This window comes from Panthera onca, chromosome B4 (assembly GCF_046562875.1).
Source record: "Panthera onca isolate mPanOnc1 chromosome B4, mPanOnc1 haplotype 2, whole genome shotgun sequence".
In the NCBI taxonomy this organism is placed as follows: Eukaryota; Metazoa; Chordata; class Mammalia; order Carnivora; family Felidae; genus Panthera; species Panthera onca.
The window spans coordinates 135817065-135837604 of NC_138345.1; the positions used below are offsets into that span (position 1 = coordinate 135817065).

The following is a 20540-nucleotide window of genomic DNA, read 5'->3' on the forward strand; positions in this document are numbered from 1 at the left end:
CGCTGTCCCTGGGGCACCGCGACTTTCCAGGCCTCAGGGGAGCCACGTCGGGGCCCCTCGGGAACAGACTCTGCGCTGAGCCCTCACCAGCCCGGCTTAGAGGAAGGGGTGGGAACCAACCGCCGAAGAGAGGAAGGACTCAGCTGTTACAGAATCTTAAACGTTGGGAAAAAATTCTGTATACATCCCGTATTCATTTATGGGTCTTGGATACATTTTTTTGTTCTCATTTAACTGGAAACGGCCTTGATTTGAAAAAAAAAAAAAAAAGGAGCGCGGGAGGGAGTGAAATTGGCATGCAGCTTGTCCATCTGGTCTAATTACTTCTGGTATTTTGAAAGAAGGAATGTAAACCTGCTGAGACATTAAACTTTGAGAAGTGGCTGCCGGCCGTTGCTGGGCGTCTGGGCGCGGATCCTGTTTCTCAGCTTGGCGGCCTGGCACTGCCTCCTCCAGGCAGGTGCCCTGCCCCTCTCCCAGGGAGCCAGGGGCCTGGGGGACTGGCTGTCTTTACACGCCGGGCCACGCTCGAACGCTCGTGCTGCCGGGCGGGTCCCGGCCGGGGGATCTGGGGTCCGAATCCAGGCTTTCTGTGAGATGACAGCATGGGGAGACCCCCTGTGGCGTTGTTCTCGGGATTCTGGGAGGTCACGGGTGTAAAGTGCTTGGCGCAGAGTAGCCAGTCGGCACACGGTGGTCCCGCCCACCCCCTAACCCTCTACAGCTCGCTGCCTGGATTGCCCAGAGATCAAGGTTTCCTGTACAGCCAGGGGCTGCCCACTGAGCCGCCCCGGGGGACGGGGTGCGGGCAGGGGCTGAACCTTCCATGTCCTTCCCTCCCTGTGTGTGCGGGACAGGCCGCCGGGAGGGGTGGGGGCAGGAACTGAGCCGTCTGGGCATTTTAAGGAGCAAAGGTCCGCTTGTTGGTGGATGATCCCGATGGCACCTGTTCTCACCGCTGCCCTGGAGGCCCCGCGCTCAGCCGCTTCTAACCGTCTTAGCCGTCAGTGGGGTCTGGACCCTTGTCCCCACTGGAGAGCTGAGGAGGCTGAGACCCAAGAAGGGAAGGGACTTGCTTCGGGTGCCCCAGTGCCTGAGAGGCGGGTTCCACCCGGACGGAGAATGGTTCCCCCCCCCCCCCCCCCACCGCCAGAACTGGGTACAGAGAGGTGCTAAAAGGTTTCTTTTTTAACTTCATTAGATAAGTCTTTTGGAGAAAAAAAGAATAGAGGCTAATATAGTGAAGTCCTGGCTTCTTCCTTGCCCCGGAGGCTCCCGCCAGGATGTGGTTGAGGTCCTGGGACCCTCCAGGCCTGAGGCCTGTGGTCGCCCATGGCCCGCTGTGCCCGGCTGCAGCCAGAGGCTGCTGGGGGCACAGGGAAGCCCCCCTGCCCCGTGGCCACGGCCCCCCCCGACTTCGGGGACACCGCCCTTCCCAGGAACACCGCGGAGTCCGTTCGCCACTGGTGCCCTCTCCACCGCGCTCCGGGGAAGGCACAGGGAAGGTGCCGCTGTGGCTCAGCTCCAAGCCGCTTACCCAGAATGCTTTGCTCTTTCTCTTAAGAAAACCTTTTCAATCTTTCAAAAAAACATTTATTTTTTTTTTTAGTCTCCCTCTAATAATTGCCCAAGCTGTTCGGGGCGTTGGCCAGTGGGATTGCACACTGGTGTTCAATGAAGCTCTGCCCGGGGGCGTCCCAGGCAGCCCAGTTTGGGGGTGTAGCCTGGTTTGGGGGTGCCCATAAGACAGAAGTGTGCCCGCCTCGGTCTGTGGGTGCACGTGGCTGGGGATGGTTTACTTTTGCTTCTTGACCGAGGGCTTCCTGAGCCGTGTGGGCCTGCCTGCTGGAGGACAAGCCCTGGCCCGGGGGTCAAGGGCATCTTCCATCTGGTGGAATCGTCCTGCCTCTATGTGGTCACGGGGTGGCCTTTTCTGCTGCACTTCCCTGCCTGCCCCCCGAAGCCCTCTGGGGGCCCAGCTTTACAGAGGGAGGGTGGAAGGCCCAGCTCCCTCCCCTTAAGCCCCTGAAGCCTCCTGCTTGTTACTTCTGGGCCAGGAAGACCCACCTTCCCTGGTTCAAAGGCTGCTGCTCTCTGTGTACCTAAAGCTGTGTTTCTTAGAATTCGTCTCATGTTTCTAGGTGGTGTTAGCACGGGGCTGTGGCCTTCCTCTCCCAGGTTTCCTCCCTCTTCTGCAGCACGACCCCTGAGACCCCTCACTCAGCAAGCTCCCCAGGGCCTGCTCCGCCTGCCTAGCAACGGGGCGAGTCAGGATTGTTTTCATCCCCATTTTGCAGATGGGGAAGGTGAGGCTTGGGTAGCCGAGGAACTGGCCTGAGATCTCAGCCCTAGGCAGAGCTGCTCGGGGGTCCAGCCCAGGCAGGTGGGCTTGGTCAGCTTTGGGAGTGACCGGCCTGGACTGGCCAGCAGGCAAGCAGGCAACCTCGTCAGCTGCTCCTTCCCTTCTGCCCTGGCCCCGTCCCGCTGGCGGGATGCAGAGCCCCGATGGGGCTTCCTGGATCCCTGGGCCCAGCATGTTCTCCCTGAGCTCCGGGTCCTGCTTCTGTGAAATCAGACTCGGATTCTCCCCTCCCAGGGCCGGCCAAGGGCGGGATGAGGGCGGCACGCAGAGCCGCTGGGGGGGCATCGCTGTGACCTCGACCTCGGTTTTATTGCCCCGCCTGCCCCCTCGGGTCGGGGACGGGCTGTGCTCAGTGGAAGCCACGGGGCCCGCCGGCCCCTGGGACTGGCCGCAAGCCCCACCCGAGCCTGATGCCGGCCTGTGACAGTGCGAAGGGGGTCGGGAGCCAGCCGACACAGGCGTGCCCGCCACCGAGGGTCCGGCTGCTGCTCACGTCCTGTCTCCTCCCTCCGCTGGATTCCGGCGGTCGCCAGCCCCACATGCCACAGGCAGCCGGCGAACTCTGGTGTCGGGAAGAAATTCCTCATGGTCCCTGGTCCTATGCTGTGCTGCCTCCACTCGCACACACACGCACACACACGCACACACACGCGCGCACACACACACGCGCACACACGCACGCGCACACACACGCACACACACGCACGCACGCGCACACACGCGCGCACGCACACGCACGCACACGCACGCACACACACGCGCGCACACGCACACACACGCACGCGCGCGCATACACACATGCGCGCACACACATGCACACACACGCACACATGCACGCACACACACACACACACACACCCGCTCCTCTCTCTCTCTCGCAGAATTCCTCCTTTGCCCCTTTCCCGTCCTTATCTTTGTCGCTTCCACGGTGTTGTTATTTTCTTTACAGAGGGCCCCTCAACACGTATGCGCACGATTCTACAGGAGATTAATGTTCGAAACGAATTGTCTGCCTTCTGAGTCCCAGCGAAACAAAAGATGAATGGTCCGCACCTCCGAAGGGTGGGGGAAATTAATTAGGAATGACAAAGGACCCCATTCTTTGGTTCCACTTATCTTGCTGCTGACTTGCGGTAACTGCCGTGTGCCAGGGCAAGGTGTGTGATTGACAGTCCTTGGGGACGTGTTGCCAGCCCGCGTGGCCCTGCCCCCTCGCTGGCAGCCGCTGCCCCTGCCGCTGCGAGGTGGCTCCCTCAGCCTCGCCCTTGCCCTCGGGGAGGGCAGAGGAGAAAGGCCAACCCCTCTATCAGAGCTGGGCAGGTGGGAGCGGCAGCCCGCACTGTGGGATGTCCCCAGGGGTCAGGGGACCGCCTGTGGGGTGAGGGGTCAGCATGAACCCTCTCGGGGAACCCGGGTGTGTCACTGACCTCTGAGCCTCGGTTTCCCCTGCTGCCGAATGGGAGCACAACCTCCCTGGAGTGCCGAGAGTGTCCCGGGCAGCACTTGGGGACAGTGACACGGGGCAGCCTCATCTGAGATGCTCTCCATACTGGCCGTCTCTGAGAGAAGGCAGAAGCTTCCTCTCTGTGCGGAGTGGGGCCACTGCCTTCCTCAGACCGCAGCCTCTGCCTCCATAGCATGAGGGATGGCAGTGAAAATGTGTGGCCCCGCGGGGTCCACTGTGACAGGCTGTCCCCTCAACCTGGCAGGGCAGCCGTCCTCAACCCCCAACCAGGAGTGGGCGGCCTGGGGAGGCAGGGGTTCCCCCAAAGGAGGTGAGTCGGACGCAGCAGAGGGTGTGAGCACACTGAGCCTGCTTCACCTCTGAGGCCTCATCTGTGAAATGGGCACATGAGCCCCCCAGGCAGGTCATGGGAGGCGGGATGCCCAGTGGAGGCTGAGTGTCTGTTCTCGTGCTGGTTTCTGCTGCAGCTCTCGGGGCTTCGGGACTCCAGGGGCTCTGGGGGGGGGGGGGCGGGGCTCCCATTGGGAGGGTGCGCAGAAGAGGGGGCCGATGCTTGGTTCTTCCCACCTGCCTGCCTTCCAGATAGAGCACCTGCTGTTAATTCTATCCTACATTCATTCATTCCTGCATCCCGGGAGCAAACCCTCCTTGAGGCCGCCTGGGCTCTGCCATCTGTCAGGCAGGAGGGATTTTGACCTCGGCCTGCCCTGCGGGAGCCACCATGAGAGCACGCAGAGAAGGGAGGGTCACCTGTGCTTGGGGGATGATGTGACCAGGGGAAGCCTCCTGGAAGAGGGGGCCTTTAAGCCAAGCCTGAACAAATAATGGGTCATGGACTCTGAGGTGAGGCTAGGAAGGGCCTTTCAGATGGCTGGAACAGCAGGTGCAAAAACCCAGAGGTGGGGCAAGGCTGGGCTGTGTTCAGGAAACAGAGGGGCTTGTTGTGGCCGGCGAGTGGTGAGGTCGACAGGAAATCTGAGCAGGACAGTTCGAAAGGTGGGCTGGGACAGAGCCCAAGGGCCGGCGTGCCAGGCCGTGAGGTCTGGGCTTGTCCTGCAGGCATAGGGAGCCATGGAAGGCTTTGGAGTAGAGGAGTCACATAGGGGAACAGTTGAGAGGTGGGGCACCAAGGGCCAGAATCACAGGCTACTTCCTCTCTGTCCAGCCAGGCTCAGAGGGGACCTGGCAGGGCCAGGGGTGGGGCTGGGACCTGGCAGGGGAGACTGGGAGCTGCTCAGAGGGACAGGCAGGCAGTTGCCATTGAAGAGGGGGGAACCTGTGGCCTGAGCACCCCAGCAGGATCCTCTTTGGGCCAGTCGTCCATTGGGCACAGGAGGCGGGAACCAGGAACCCCCGGAATCTCTTTTGCCTCCTGTGTGTCCTCGGACACACCTCTTAACCTCCCTGTGCCATTGTTTCCTTGACTTTAAAGTGAGAGCCTCCCCGGACTTTGTCCTGAGGGTTGGCTGATTTGAGATGGGGAAGTGGCCGGTAAAGTAGGGGTTTGCTGAGGAAGGGGAGGCAGGATTCCTGGTCCTATTTGCATAATTCTGGCTTGAAGGCAGAGAGCCCAGGCTCTGGAATCCGCTCTCTGGGTTTGAGCCCTGGTTGCGTCACTTGGTCACCAGGTAACCCTGAGCAAGTCTCTGTTCCTCCCCACACCTCGGTTTCTGCATCTGTAAAATGGAGCAGTGATGGCAGCTGCCTCCCAGAGTGGGTGTGAGGACTGGGGGCTCATGGAACCCCCCTGGAGGTGTGCTGGTGTGGGTGCCCTCTTGGGGTCCCCGCAGCGCCCCTCGGCATTGGCCGAGGGAACCCCCGATGCCTGCCCTTGGGCATCGTACCCTGGCCTGGGTGTGCCCCTGGGCCCAGCCCCACTCCGGGGCACCCTGGGGCCTCCTCTGTCCACACACCCCAGCATCCCCGGGAAATGGGTGGCCACCCCTCAGGCTACCTGAATGGCCCCAGGGGACACCCCCGCCCGGGGGCTGCACGCCTTACCTGGCAAAGCGGAGCGGCTCTAGACGAGCACCGTCCCCCTCCCTTCTGCCGTCGGGGACCCGGGATTCACGCTTCGGGGGGAAATCATTTAATGATTGGCCACGAGGAGGTCATTTATATTGGCTAAGCAGGCTTAATTAGACTGGATTCGAAGGTTACCATAAGCGCACAAAAAAGCTGTTAAGGGGTTAACCTCTGAGAGATTACATTGTATTCAGCGCTCTGTTAAAGTTTGAATTAATTTTTCCCATGGGTTTGTTCACATTCTAATTTTCAACTAAATGAGACATCTGTTTCAGAAAAGGAAAATTTGCTCTGGTTGTCATGGCAACTATCATTCTGTAAGAAAATTATTCCAATGGTTACTTTAGAACAGAAAGACAGAAATTCAGGACATAAAGCCGCTTCCCATCGCTCAGTCGGGTTTCTGATTCATCCGACCTCCTTGGGGTCTGGGACGTGTCCTGGCAGGCGTGCAGACGCTGCGTTCCTGGCCCTCCGCGTGGCGAGGCTGGGTCCCAGGGCTAGGTCACACTGGAGACGGGGAATGTTCTTTTGCAGGGTCCCGGGATCCTGTCTCGGGCATTCGCAGTCCCAGACCACTGGCTGCTCCCGATGTGGGTGGGCCAGTAGCGGGGGCGGGTGGGGGTGCTGGACCCCGGCTGCTTAGGCGGGAGGCCTTTGGGCCTCTGCCTGCCCTGTCGTCAGCCTGGAAACCCGGGCAGCCTTGCGCTTCACCTCTGGCCCCTGAGGGGCCTGAGCGGATGAGGAGGAGGTCGATGGACCATCTGGGGCTGACTTCACCTTGAACTGGCATCACCTCTTCCCGTGGCAGAAACCCACATGCACGTCATCCAGGAGGGGCCGGAGAGTTTTCCGGGCCCCGTGGGCTGGTCTAAGGCCTCTGGGGAGGGCGCTCACCCTGAAGAGGCTGTCTCTCCAAGTGCTCTGGTCCTGCTCCTGGCCACCCTGGAGAAAGCCCCTGGCCCCACAAGGGTGCTCCCCAACCCATGGGCCGTCCTGGGAAATGTCTCCTGTGGACGTCTGCCTGTGTGATTTGACCCTTCCTGTTCCCCCTAAAATTTCGGTAACAGCTAAAACACCCCCTTTTCCCATTGACAGAGCTCCTGGGTACTTAGAAAGCGTTTTCCTAATGGAAGTACAACTTCGTCCTTTTAAACCTCCTCCCTCCTCTTCTTTTCCTCCCCCGTGTGTCAGGGGTACAGCACTGAACAAGAAGGACCCCCACCCCTGCCCTCATGGGGTAACGTCTGGGGACACAGGCATCATTGTCCTGCTGGGAGAGGTAAAGTGAGCGGCCCCGGGGGCAGAACCAGGAAGGATGTCTGATGCCAACTTCAGGGCCTTGAGCAGCCTCTCAGGGCGTCCCCGGGGGCAGGGTGGATTCCACCATCCCAGGACTTGAGGTGGTGAATCTCCAAGAACTCGGCAGGTGCATCTATGGGGAGACGCCACCCCCAGGGGAAGGCTCCGTGGTGCTGGGCGAGGAGAAGCTGGGCAGGCGGAGGCAAGCGTGGGTTGGCTTCTGGGGGTCTGCGGGGTCTCTGATGGATTTCTAAGCGTCTCTTTCAAAAAGCCACCCCTTGCTGTGGCTCACAGGAACTAACAGATGCCTTCTCTCCATGCAGATGAGGCCTCGTCCCGTCCTGTAAATATTTGATTAGAGTTTTGAAGAATGGATCCTGTATTTGGAAGGCAGCACCGGAAACACGTTGCTCCTTTCCCCGGAGGCTGACGGGGCTGTGGGCTCCTGGGAGGACCCCTAGGCTTGGCTTTCTGAGTGGCTTCCAGAATGCTGCTGCCTTCCCTGCAGTGCCTGAACCCTGGCTCAGCCAAAGCGGGGCTTTGCGTGCGCTCAGGGTTCTAGGGCCTCAGAAACTGCGGAGCCAGGAGCTCAGCGTATTAGGGCAGGAGCCTGGGCTGGCCCCTGGAGCGGGACTGTCAACCGTTTCTGACCAGGAACCGTGGTAGGAGAAGTATTTTACGTTGTGATTCAGTACATCCATCCGTGGGTGTCTATTTAAATATAAATATGTTTAACTGAAGAATCCTTTCCCTGCTAGGAGGTACCTTTTTCTGTGATGTTTTCTTTTCTTTTTTAAAAAAATGTTGGGACCCATCAAAATGCCGTTTGAAAAACCCAGCCCTGGGTCAAAGGTTTTCCATGCAGGCTCCGTGGATGGGTTTCAGGAGGGGCCCACAGCAACGATGGTGAGAGTGATGGGGACGATGATGATGGTGATGGGGGTGATTATGGCGGCTGTGATGCATTGAACTAGACGCTGTTTGAAGCACTTTGGGTGGATTTACTGGTTTACTCCTCCCACCAGCCTTATGGAGATGGTATTATTATTCCCGTGTCCAGATGGGGAAATTAAGGCCCAGAGAGAAGTTGAGTCACTTGCCCATGGTCACACAGGTAGTAAGAGGTGTGCCCATTGTCACTCAGCTCGGTCTGACCCCAAGGTTGCCATGAAGTTGGGTATAAAATTGTGTGCGTGCAGGGGTGCATCTTCTGTGGAGAGAGCTCTCACCTTTGTTCAGATGTGCAAGGGCAGCCCTATGTGGATGTGCCAGTGATAGGAGGTGTCTTCTGAGGGGACTGTCCCCAAGGCCAACCCACCCAGATGCTATTCCCCAGCCCCGGCCACCTGGTCTTGTCACCTGGCAGGTGCTTCCGGTGGTTGGGGGTCCCTTGGGCAGCCCAAACCTGGGGACCCAGTCCCTCTGTGCCTGCTTCTCACCATCTATCCCTCCTTAGGCTCAGAGTGCAGATCCCAGACCCCACCGGTCCAGGTGGTTCTCCTGGGGCCCATTCATCTCTTGGTATGAGGAACCCTCCTTGGCTCCCCCTACAGAACAAGACAGGAGCTACAACCCTTCCCTTCGAGGCCAACACTTGGGCTGGCAGGGGCTTGGGGCGATGGTGGCCGGGTAGGTTCTGCCCACTTTTGTAGGTTTTCCTGAGTGGCACCTGGGGGCCGTCTTTTGGATACGGGGCATCATTTCCAGTTTTGAAGCTTCGGCTTCAATCCCAAAGCAACAGGAAAAGTCCTATTTGACAGCCGTTAACAGACTGATTTATTCACTTAGGCCTCACTCAACACCATTTGTCAACCCGCCGTTTGTTCCCTGCCCCTGGGCTGGTCCCGGATGTGCAAGGGAAGAGGAGGAATGGAATAGACGGGGCTTTGAAGGCCGAGGGGAGAGAGTGTCCGATCCGGCTCAGCAATGACTTCTCCACTCACGAGCTGTGTGACCCTGGGCCCCCAGGCCCCTCACCGCCCCTCACCGAACCTCAGTCTCCTTGTCCGGAACCTGCCGTGAGCAGATCAGGGTTTTCAAAGTGTGTTCTCTGAGACCCCCAGGGTTCCGGAGAGGTGCTTCGGGTGGTTGCCAAAAGGTAGAGCTGTTGGGTCAACCGCCAGAGGCCTCAGTCTCACCGTGGAAGGGCATGTGGGCCGTGAGAGGCATCTTAGTGGCAGCTTTGGGCACGGGAGAGACTTGGAAGTCAGAAGGCCAGCTCCGCTGCTGACTTAGATGGTCTGTGCTGGCCGGGCGAGCGGTAGTGAGGTGCCCAGCCCGGGAGCCAGCACACGCTGGGGCCCAAATCCCCAGGCTAGCTCACCTGTCTGAGCCTCTGGTTTCTCATCTGTAAAATGGGGATCGTCTTTAGTCCTTAATTCACAGGGTTCTTGTGACAGGTAAACCATCCCTGTGATGTGCTTGGAAGGCACCTGGCCAAAAAAAGAGTAGGTATCCAGGAAACGCAGGTGATGGTTTCTGTTTCCTGCTCCCTTCTTCTCAGTTTCCTCATCCGTAAAACAGGAGGAGACCCGGCTGCCCACCGTTGCCGCGGGTGCGAAAGTCCCTGGGGTAACAGGTGGGGAGGTGGCGGCGGCAGGGGGCTTAAAACAACAGGAATTTACTCTCTCGCGGTCCGGAGGCTGGAGTCTGAGATCAAGGTGTCACCGGGGTTTGTTCTTTTCGAGAGTCCTGAGGAAGGATCTCCCAGCTTCTGGTGGTGGCTCGGGGTACTCGGCACTCCTTTGCTTGGAGGCAACGTCGCTCTGATCTCTAAGCCCGTTGTCGACGGCCCTTTTGTCTCTGTGTCTCTGTTTTCACATGACCTTGTAAGGGCGCCCGTCATCGGACGAGGGGCACGCCCTAATCTGGTGTCACCTCATCTGAACTTGATGATATCTGCAAGGACCCTATTTCTGAATAGAGCCCCATATTCTCAGGTGCTGGGGGTTAATACTTCAACATATGTTTTCGGAGGACACGATTCGGCCCCGTAACTGTGGCGATGCTGACGGCTTTGTAAACACCAAAAGGCTATGCTCACGTGGGAACTTATAACGACTTAATGCTTAAGGGATGTTTCTTAGCAGAGATGCTTTTGTTAGAAATGAAAACCCAATCAAATGGCTTCCTGTTGGCCCATGTAATTGAGAAGCGCAGAGGTATGGGGGGTGTCTGGTGTGACTTTGATCTGGCGGGCTCCCCTGGGCCCTGTGGTCCAGCCGTCGCCCTTTGGGACAGCTTAATAGCTGCTGACGGCTTCCAGGGCAAGGAGCTCACTGACTGATACACAGGGATGACGGTATCCTAGGTCCACGGGGAGGGACCCAGGTTACATGTTCACCGTGGAGCCAACCCAAGGGAATGACTTGTATCGCTCAGTCTACGTGTGACCTTGAGATTCCATTCGTTGGCCTAGGTCCCTCTGGCCTTGTCCTTAGAGCTGGGATGGACTCAGCCTGGCTGGGAGCCTCAGGGGAAAGCAGGAACGAGCGTCCTCCACTTGGAACCCATTCTCTCTGGGTTGAATCTCCCTCTGCCCCAACTGTGGGGGGGGGGGGGGGTGGTCGGGAGAGCATTTTCCCGGGGAGGGGTAGGTGAGTGCGTTCTCTGAAATTTCCTCGGAAGGGCTTGGAACAAGAGGGGCCTTTGGCAGAAGCTGGTTCTTTTTAAACTCTCGTTTTTAAAAATGATATAAATAGGGGCGCCTGGGTGGCTCAGTCGGTTAAGCGGCCGACTTCGGCTCAGGTCACGATCTCGCGGTCCGTGAGTTCTATCCCCGAGTCGGGCTCTGTGCTGACCGCTCAGAGCCTGGAGCCTGCTTCGGATTCTGTGTCTCCCTCTCTCTCTGACCCTCCCCCGTTCATGCTCTGTCTCTCTCTGTCCCAAAAAGAAATAAACGTTAAAAATAAATAAATAAAAATGATATAAATAATATTTATTCATCGTAGAAAACCAGAAACTGTGTTGAAGGAAGGGAAAAGGGAAGAGAATGCTCGGGATATCTCACGGCCCACAAGTTGGTCAGGATTCTGGCTAAGTACAGGCGATACCCATCTTTACTTTAGGTTTCTGGCATCGGGCCAACCCCGAAGGTTCTTGGGAGCTGTGGCCTGCTTCCCCTTCCCGTGATCGCCCCACGTGCTCACTGGTCCCCTCCGAACTGCCTGTTCTTCTTCCGTAGGCAGCCCTGGTTTTACGGCTGGGGCTTTAACCTCCCGCGAGGCCAAGCGCTGCTTGAGAAATGGAACCTCATCCCCGAAGGCGTAGACATCCTGATAACCCACGGACCACCACTGGGTAAGAGTCAGCTGTCGCCTCCTCGGCTGGCCTGGCCAGCGGACGCAGAGGGCCGGGGTGTGGCCCGGCCTGGGCGCCGAGATCAGGGATCTGTCGGGCCTGTCGAGAGGAATCCCGGGTGAGCTCTGTTCTGAGTCTGAGCTGCTGTGGCGCTGGGGACAACTGCCCCCAGCGCCCCCCTTATTTCCCAAGCACCTACTATGGGCTGGGGGTTCCACTTGTTACCTCGCGACTCCTCACGGCCACTCAGGGAGGTCAGATCGCTGCCCGTTTTACGCATGGGGCTCATTGGAGCTTAGGGAGGTCAAAAGGCAGGGCTGGGGCCTTGGCTCTCCAGGCCTGGATCCTGGGGGCCGGATACCTTCAAGGTCGCTCTCTAGGCTTCGTCCTGTGCACCTCCCACCCCATCAGACACCTGGGGGGCCTCACCCCCACCCACCCCCACGGTCTCCAGGGCCTGTGGGTTCCACCCTCCACAGCTCCCCTCCCGGCCCCCACTGCCACCACCCTGGTCCGAGCTGATGTCACCACTCACCCACTCGTCCGGCCCTGTGTTAGTCTGCTAACCACCTCTGGGCCCCCTCTGGCTGCCCCACGAGGGGCTCTCTCAGGCCTCCCGTCCCCCTTTCCTCACACACACTTCCTGTCTGTCTGCACGCCCCTCCGATTCCACCTCTACAGCTCCTTCCTCTCCTCTCCACCACTGCCGTCCCCCCCCACCCCGGGTCCAGGCCAGCGTCTTCTGTCTCTTTGATGACTGCCACGACCTCCTCACTGGTCCCCCAGCCCCGGAGTCTTGTCCCTTCCGCTCCAGTCTCCTCACAGCAGCAGGAGGGGGTTCTCTGAATCGGCAGCTATGCCGTGCTATCCCTCCACAGCCCTCCATAGCTCCCCTAGTCCTTAGAATGCTGTCCAAACTCCCAGCAGTCCGGCCGCTACCGGCCTCCTCTTCCTCCCGCCGCCTCCAAAGAACCTGCCATCACCCCTGCAGTGTGTGGGACCGGGGCAGGTGACGCTGGATGGGGCGGGCGACGCTGGACAGCGGGCCAGCCTGGGCGGTGCTCGCTTACCAGGGCCTGCAGGCTGCCGGGTAGAGGGGCACAGAATGGCCAGGCCGGAGGCACCCTTGTCTCCCTCCCTCTGTCTCTGTCTCTCTCTTTCTCTCTGTCTCCCTCTCCCTTTCTCTCCTTGCCTCTCTCTCCTTCCCTCCCTCCCTTCCTTTCCCTTTCTCTGTCTGTCTCCCTCCCTCCCTCCCTCCGTTATCCCCCCGGGCAGTGTCAGTTGCCAGTTGCCGCCTTCCTGATTGGGGACTCGGAGGATCCCCCTTCCCCTCCCCAGCATGCGCAAACCCGTCTCCCCCACCCTGACAGCGAGGGGCCGAGGGGCCGAGAAGGACCCGAGCCGCTCGCTTGGAGTCATTAATTATTCTTCGTTTGTGTAGCCATGTGAGGATAATAAGCGGCCGCCATATGGGGCGGCTCCGGGAGGCTGGCGGCGTGGGCCACGCCGTGCGGAATGGGGTTCACGCTCGTGAGTCTGTGATGTTTGTTCGGGAAGGTTCCGACGTGGAAACCCCGCTCCTGGTGCTGCCCCGCTGCCAGCCGGGGCGGGGGGGGGGGGGTGGTGTGTGTGCCCTGGGGCCTCACCCGTCCCTTTCAGGCCTCGGTTTGCTCATCTCTGTAATGGGTGGATGCCGCCCTTGAGGCCGCTGGGGGCGGGAGTTGTAGAGGGGCGGGGGCGGGGGGGGCCGGCCTCCGGGCCCCGTCATCGCCCTCCCGTTGTCTCCTCGCTCAGGCTTCCTGGACTGGGTCCCCAAGAAGATGCAGAGGGTGGGCTGCGTGGAGCTGCTCAACACGGTGCAGAGGCGCGTCCAGCCGCGGCTGCACGTCTTCGGCCACATCCACGAAGGTCGGTGGGGGGTGGGGGGGGGGGCCCTGGGGGGGGCCCTCGCCAGCCCTTTCCAGGGGCCGCCTCGTCCCCCTGCAGCCCCGTCACCTCCTCCCCGTCTCAGCCCTTGCTGACACGCGCTGTGCCAACATGCTGGCTCCCGCCGAGATGTTTGCATGAGGGGAAGACGGTTGCAAAATCTGGCGGGACTTAGGGGTGAGTTTGCTGACCGGGAGCCCCCGCCTCCAGCCCGCGAAGTCTCGGGGTCACGGGCTCTCGGGAGGAGCGGCCGTCGGATGGGGCACGGAGGACGGGTCAGGTTCGGCAGGTGCGCTGTGCGCGCCCTCAGGCTGGCGGCCCGGTCCTGTGGCCTACGTCCCTAGAGCCTGTGGAGGGCCACCTGCTCGCCTGAGGCACTCTGGCGCCCCCCTCGCCCCCCCCACACATGGACGTGGAGTTCTGGCTCTGTCCCCAGCGGAGGGGGGGGGTGGCTGGGGGCACGCGTCGTGTCCACATCGTTGGGATGGCGGGGGACGGCCACTTCACCTTGAGGGGCGGCGGGCGGGGCGGCCGTGAGGTGACGGGTGAGGTCAGCCCCAGCCCCGGCTGCCCGCACGCCCGCACCCTACGCACGGCATCCGAGTTACCAGCTGGGCAGACCCCTCCTTTTGTTCCTCTCGAGCCCTCGTCCCACCTGTCCAAGGCCTCCCTGTCCACCCCCCCCCCCCCCCCCCCCCCCCCGCCAGAGAGCACACGGGCTCCCACGGGGCAGGGGGCCTGACGTGTTGTCCCCAGGGCCGTGTCTGCGTGGGGCCAGGGCCGCTGGGCCTCACAAGAGCCCGGTCCACATCAGATCGCTTTCCAGCCCAGAAGCAAACAAGCCTCAGCCCTTTCCCCGAGGGCCACGGCCGGGCGTTGTCAGAGGGCAGGAGAGACCGCCTCCGTTTATAGACGAAGAGGCGAAGCCGGGGTGGGGGGGTGTTGGCAGCTTGCCCCAGACCTGTTCAGCCCACCGTGGCCGAGCGCCCTCTGAGCACCACACCCCCTGGACCCCCTCGCTGCTCTGGGTCCTGGCCTTGCCCCTCAGCCCTGACAGGCGTGTGCTTACTTTCCAGGGTACGGCGTCATGGCAGATGGGACGACCACCTACGTGAACGCGTCTGTGTGCACCGTGAACTACCAGCCCGTGAACCCGCCCATAGTCATTGACCTCCCCACACCCCGGAACTCCTGACTGCCCCTGCCTTCTCTGCCCTTCCTGCCCACATCAGCTACGTACGCCTGGCCGAGAGCACGGACCCCCAACCACCCTTCCTTCCATGCAGACGACCTGTCTGGTCGAGGGGACCAGCCCGACGGATGGGTTGAGGCCTTGGAATGAAGAAAATCACCCCTGACTCTTCAGCCTCGGTCACCTGGAGCCAGGAGCCTGCGGGTCCCTGTCAGGGGTTCCGCACTCATTATTCTGCGTGTACATTCCCGCGTGTACCTTGTCAGAGGACCTAACGAGCTTGTGGTCCCGTCCCGCTCGGGAGTTGACGGCCTCTTCGTCCTTCTCAGTCGGACACCCTTGTGGGTTTGGGAAGCTGCTGCTTCTGGACGGATTTTGGAAGTTCTAGCACAAAAGCTCCCTCTAACCGAGGGTCTGTGTGGCTGCAAGCCCCAGGGCTGGGGGTGGGTGGGAGGTTTTGTAGCCGGGGTGCGAACAGCCCGCCCTCTCCTCCCGGGCTGGAGGGGAGACGGGCCTGCTTCACAGCCGAGGCCCTCGAGGGAGCGATCAGGGACGTCTCAGGAATTCGGACCGCACCCGGCCAGGCCAATAAGCTGTCTGCCTCGCCTTGTGGCCCTGCTTTCTTCCTGTGGGCATCTTTGCTGACTTGAACAGTGGCCTCAACCTCCAGGTACTTGCTCGGAGCCTGGATCCGGGGGGGTCGGTTCTACAGAACGAGCCATGTCAGTGCCCAGGACCGGCTGGAGGGTTCCCGAGTCCTGGACGGCCCCTGGTCCCGTGCTCCGCAGAGCTCAACAGGCTGGAGGCTCCTCTGCAGACTGAGGCCACGCTGCCGCGTGTATGTGCCCACGCGAGTGTGTGTGCACCTACACGCACACACACACACACACGCGCGCACTTCTTAACTCGATAAAGTGGATCCCGTGTTTCTCACTACTGTCCTTGAATGGGGTTCCATCCCTCGGTGCAATTTCCCGAGCACCCTTTGGGTTCTGTCTGGCGGGCCCACAGCTGAAGAAGGCTGAATGGTTCCCGGTCCTTGTTGTCAGTGTCAGTCTGTCCTGTTAACGGGAGGGCGGCACGGTGGCAGAGGGGCCCTGGGCTCCGGCAGCTGCCCGCAGGGGGCTTCTCTTTTCTTTAAATTAGGCCTGGGGGGTTTGGGCTGAGTCTCGGAGGGGGAGGGAGCCAGCAGGGTCTCGTTAGGGTGAGGCCAGAGAGGCAGGGTCCCCGTGTGCAGGGTCAGATCCTGTCTTTATTTCCAGTTTTGATGTTTTGTCCATCCTGGCTATTTTTCTGAATCGATTTGGATTTTTAAAAGACGTTGGGTTAAATAGCATCACATTTATCTCTCCTGCCGAGCTTTTTGGGACCCCCCCCCCACCCCCACCGCCTCGCGCCTCTGGGAGGAGGGCCTTACTCACCTCACCCCAGGCCCAGCCCTTCACAAGCCCTTTGCAGATACAATCTCATTTAATCCTCAGGCAGTCCTGCAAGGTTAGCCCTGCTGGCCCCATTTTGGAGATGAGGAGATGGAGATCAGAGAGGTGAGGTCACTTGCCTGAGGGTGCACAGCTCAAAAGGGGCAGAGGCAGGCCTTGAGCCTTGGTCTCTGGCTTCATGACCCCTGCTTTGCCACCACCCAAAGCTCCACCCCTACAAGGCACTTATGTTTTAAGGGTCCGGTTCGGGACCCCTCCAGCTCGTTCCTCATAGAGAGCCCCTGGGGCCCACAGAGGGATCCTGATCTCTGAGCCCAGCACCCGGCATCCCTGGAGACCACGACTCCTTCCTTACTCACGTGGGGCTCCCCACGGGGCATCGTCCACGACGGGAGCCTAGCAGCACCGCCCTGACCGAGGCCGGCTGGGCTCCGTGGGGCACAGGACTTCGGGAGTCCGTTCGGGCAAGTGGTTCCTGGCGGCCGAGGATGTTTACAAGGTCTCTGGGGAAACCCCGGATGCATGACCCATGTGCACGCGTGGGGCGGAGAAGACACAAGGCCCTTTCGGACACCTCTACCGAATTTCTATGTGGACCAAGAACTATAAACTTGAAAAAAAATTTTTTTCCTAAGGTATCTTCAGAATATGGTGTATTTTTATGTGGAAAAGAAAAGTTATGAAGGCAGCTGTTACTTTGAAAGAAAATTCATTAAAAGTCCTTGAGGTATGAAAGACGATGGCGTGCTCCTCAATCATTTTGGCATAACTTGATTGTGGCTGTAATTTTTTTTGTCAAGCATGTCAGACAATAAAGTCTTTGTAAAAAGAAGGAGATGTCCACGTGGCGCCTCTTCCTGTGTGCGTCTTTGGGTGTCGTGTGAGGCACGTGGGGGAGGGGTGGGTGGCATCCTCTCGGCCCGGTCCTGAGTCCTGGGCAGAGTTCAGAGGCCAAAGACCGTCCACACGGCAGCCGCAGGCATCCTTTTGCTTGCTCCAGTGTCCCCAGGGGCGGGCCAGTCTCAGAGGTGGTTGGCATGGGCCGTTCTGTGCCTTATCGTGTTCAAGTGTTTTGACTGATTCCTCAAAACAGGGGACCTCAGGATGGTCTTAGCTCTGGGCCCTTCCCGGAAGCAGTATGTCCAACCCAGTCCTTATCAAACCAACGGTCCAGGTCTTGCCTAAGAAGAGCACTGACAGGTCTCATGACACCAGACACTGAGCTACCTAAGCTGTAAAAGTCCTGCCATTTCCTTCCTTCCATCCATCCATCCATCCATCCACACACCCATCCATCCATCCATGCACCCATCTGTCCATCCATCCATCCATCCACACATCCATCCATCCATCCATCCGTCTGTCCATCTGTCCATCTGTCTATCCAGCCAGCCATCCACACATCCATCCATCCATCCGTCTGTCCATCTGTCCATCTGTCCATCCAGCCAGCCATCCACACATCCATCCATCCATCCATCCATCCATCCACACATCCATCCATCCATTCATCCATCCACCAACCCACATACCCATTCATAGATCCATCCACCCAGGCCCACAAACCTTCACTGAGCACTTCCCATGGGCCTGACTCGGACTAGGGAGGTGGTGGTAGATTAAGGAGGTAGGATTTCCGAGGGATGGATGTGGGGGTGAGAGTGAGGGAGAGCCAAGGATGACAATGGATGTTGGCTGCCAGTCATGGAAGGGACAATGGGAGCTGGAAGGTTTGAGGAAGGACCTGAGTTCTGTCTGGGACTGGAGCCGGAAGTGCCCTTGGGATGTGCAGGGGGAGGAGTTCAGTGGCTGGAGGGATAAATGGCCCTGGATGGAGAGGAGCCTCTGTGGAGATCTACATTTGTGGGTCACAACCAAAGCCACGGGTCTGGAAGAGGCCTCCCAGAGGGGTGTGGGGAGGGAAAGAGAAGCAGCCTGGGGCCGACTTCTCAGCTTCTCCATGACCGTTTTGTGTCCTCAGAATACCCCACCTGTAAACTGCCCCTCCACCGGGGCCTCAAAGGTGCCTGCAACAACTCCCCATCAGTGGGCAACGAGGAGCCACTTGACTCTGGGTAGTCTCGGCTGCTGTCCTTGGCCAATGTGAGCCCGAGCAGTGCTTCTGGGCATGAGACAGGGAACCCTGTGGTGGCTGCTGCCTCCTGTAGGTCCTGCTCTAGTGCACGGGTCCCCGAGTTGTGCTGAGACTCCAGATGCAGCCGCTGCTGAGCCATGGGCTCCTGCTGCCCTCAGTGTAGATGGGTGCTGATTGGGCTTTGGACAAATGGTGGAGGGGGGCCCACAGCAAGGGTGCCAGGGCCTCTAGCCCCTCGCCTGTTAGTGCTTCAGTACCCGGGGCTCATGCACACTTAGCCATTTTTGCCATACAAGATGGCATCTCAGACAACCCTCTTGTTGTCCATGGGAGTCTAGTGGGCAAATGCAGCAAGCCGTCTCCCCTCCCGAAGTTCACTGTCCAGGAGAGACCCCTGCCCAAGCCCCCTGAGTAAACCAGTGGAGGTGACAAGCTCTACAGACAAGGGCTTCATCCCGTGCTCTCCCCTACTGCCACCCCCAGCTCCCCACTGGGCCCGACCCTGCCTGAGGGCCCTCAGTCCTACCCTCCCATTGAAGGCGCAGACCGTGAAGATCTCCAAGATGTGGGAGTCGGGCTCTGATGTCTGGAAGCTCGCGGTGTACTTTGGGAGGCTCATCTGATCCCAGAAAAGAAGGAGAAGCCTCAAGTCTTCCATGCTTGGGGCCCAGAGAGCAAAGAGGGGATGGGCTTGGGGCCCCCGAGGAAGAGCAAGCCCAGCGTACAGGGAGCTCAGGGAAAACTGTTCTGGAGGAAGGAACCGAGCTGGGCCCTGAACCATAGAATATGATTTTCCCATTTAAAAAAAAACCCTTTTTATTTGGAAATAATTGTAGATTTACAGAAGAGTTGTGAGGTGGTGCAGATGTCACCCAGTGTCCCCTGGCGTGAACATCTTGTATAACTGTGATGCATCTACCAGAACCAAGGAATGAACGTTGATACGACACTATTAAACTATAATCTTGATTTGGATTCCAACAGTTTTTGATTAACGTCCTTTCTCTGTTCCAGAACCCAGTCCACACTACCACGTCGCATATGGTTGTCATGTCTCTTTAGGGATGGTCTCTCAGTCTATTCTCGCTTTGCCTGACCTTGAAGGTTTTGAATACTGGCTGAATGCTCCGGAGAATGTCCATCAAGCTGGGTGGGCCTGGGGTTTTCTCATGATTAGTCTGGGGTTATGTATGGTGAAAATACAACAGAGCTGGTGGGTCCTCAAGGCATCTTCTCTGGGGTGACATGACACGGCCACGACTTATCACTGCTGATGTCAATCTTGAGCACACAGCGGAGGGGATGTCTGCTGGGTTTCTCCACCATAAAGATGCTAGCCTCCGTTTTCCATACCCTGTTAGAACTGAGACACCAGTCTGGCTCATGGTCAAGGGGAGGTGAATCGAGCTCTCCCTTCCAGAGGGAAGAGCAGCAAAGAATTTGAGGACACAGTTAAAATCACCACATTAATTAATAAATATTTGGGGGAGGTATTTTCAGGCCATGCAAATGTCTTATTTCTCCTTCAGATTTTGCCTGCTCATTTTAGCATCGGCTGTGGAGGGATCTTGTCTGGAACAATGATTACTGAGGTGCTCTCATGGTGATTTTCTAGTTCTTTCCTCAGACATTTCTTATTTGGAATTGTTCTGTAAGGAAGGCTTGTCTCTTCTCTGCCATTTATTTTCTATCAGCACAGGCTCATGGCTATTTTATCCATTAGGTTAAAATCTAGTACGAGCATTATTTATTTTGTTGCTCAGATTGTTTTCATTTTGTCCACTGGGAGCTCTTTCAAGTTGGCTCCTGTGTTCTTTTCACATGTTCCTATCTTTCGTTTGCCTTGACTTCCTCGGTTTCTAGCACTGCCAGATGCTCCAAATCCATCTTTGCATTTTCCTTGCCCCTGCCACGGAATCAGCCATTTCTCCAGAGAGTTCTAACTGCTTTTAGAAACTAAGATCTAGGTGGTAGATGTGCTAGCTGCTACTGGGGTATTTCTACTTCTAGATCCTCACAGTGGACAGAATGAGGAAATATATGTAGTATATTAACCCATCTATATGCTCATGTATCTCTCCAATATGTATATCTATATCCATCCATCCATCTTTCCATCCATCATCCATCTTTCTATCCATCTTTCCATCCATCCATCTATCCATCTATCTATCCATTCATCTTTCCATCCAACCATCCATCCATCCATCCTTCCATCCTTCCATCCATCCATCCATCCATCCATCCATTCATCCATTTATCCATTCATCCATCCATCCACCTACTCACCTATCATCTATTTATCTTAAAATAAGCATTAATTCATGCTGATACAGCAATGCACAATGCAGCATGCATAATTTATTCTTGCTTTTCACCTTGCTTATTTGTGACTTGTTCCTTTGACAAGGAGGAGCCCAGCTCCCATGTCTGCA

The 20540-nt window shown here is 58.3% G+C and overlaps 1 protein-coding gene across 4 annotated transcripts in view; it reads left to right on the forward strand.

Annotated features, from left to right (window-relative positions):
• The window catches only part of MPPED1 (metallophosphoesterase domain containing 1), a 75088-nt gene extending 58246 nt beyond the window's left edge, over nucleotides 1-16842 (forward strand). For all 4 annotated transcript variants that reach the window (XM_078449368.2, XM_078449369.2, XM_078449371.2 and 1 more), the window contains exons 5-7: nucleotides 11338-11453; nucleotides 13248-13361; nucleotides 14456-16842. In XM_078449368.2, coding sequence (XP_078305494.1) covers nucleotides 11338-11453; nucleotides 13248-13361; nucleotides 14456-14574 — 349 coding nt within the window. In that variant the 3' untranslated portion in view covers nucleotides 14575-16842. The remainder of the gene's footprint in view (nucleotides 1-11337; nucleotides 11454-13247; nucleotides 13362-14455) is intronic.
• The last annotated feature ends 3698 nt before the right edge of the window (nucleotides 16843-20540 follow it).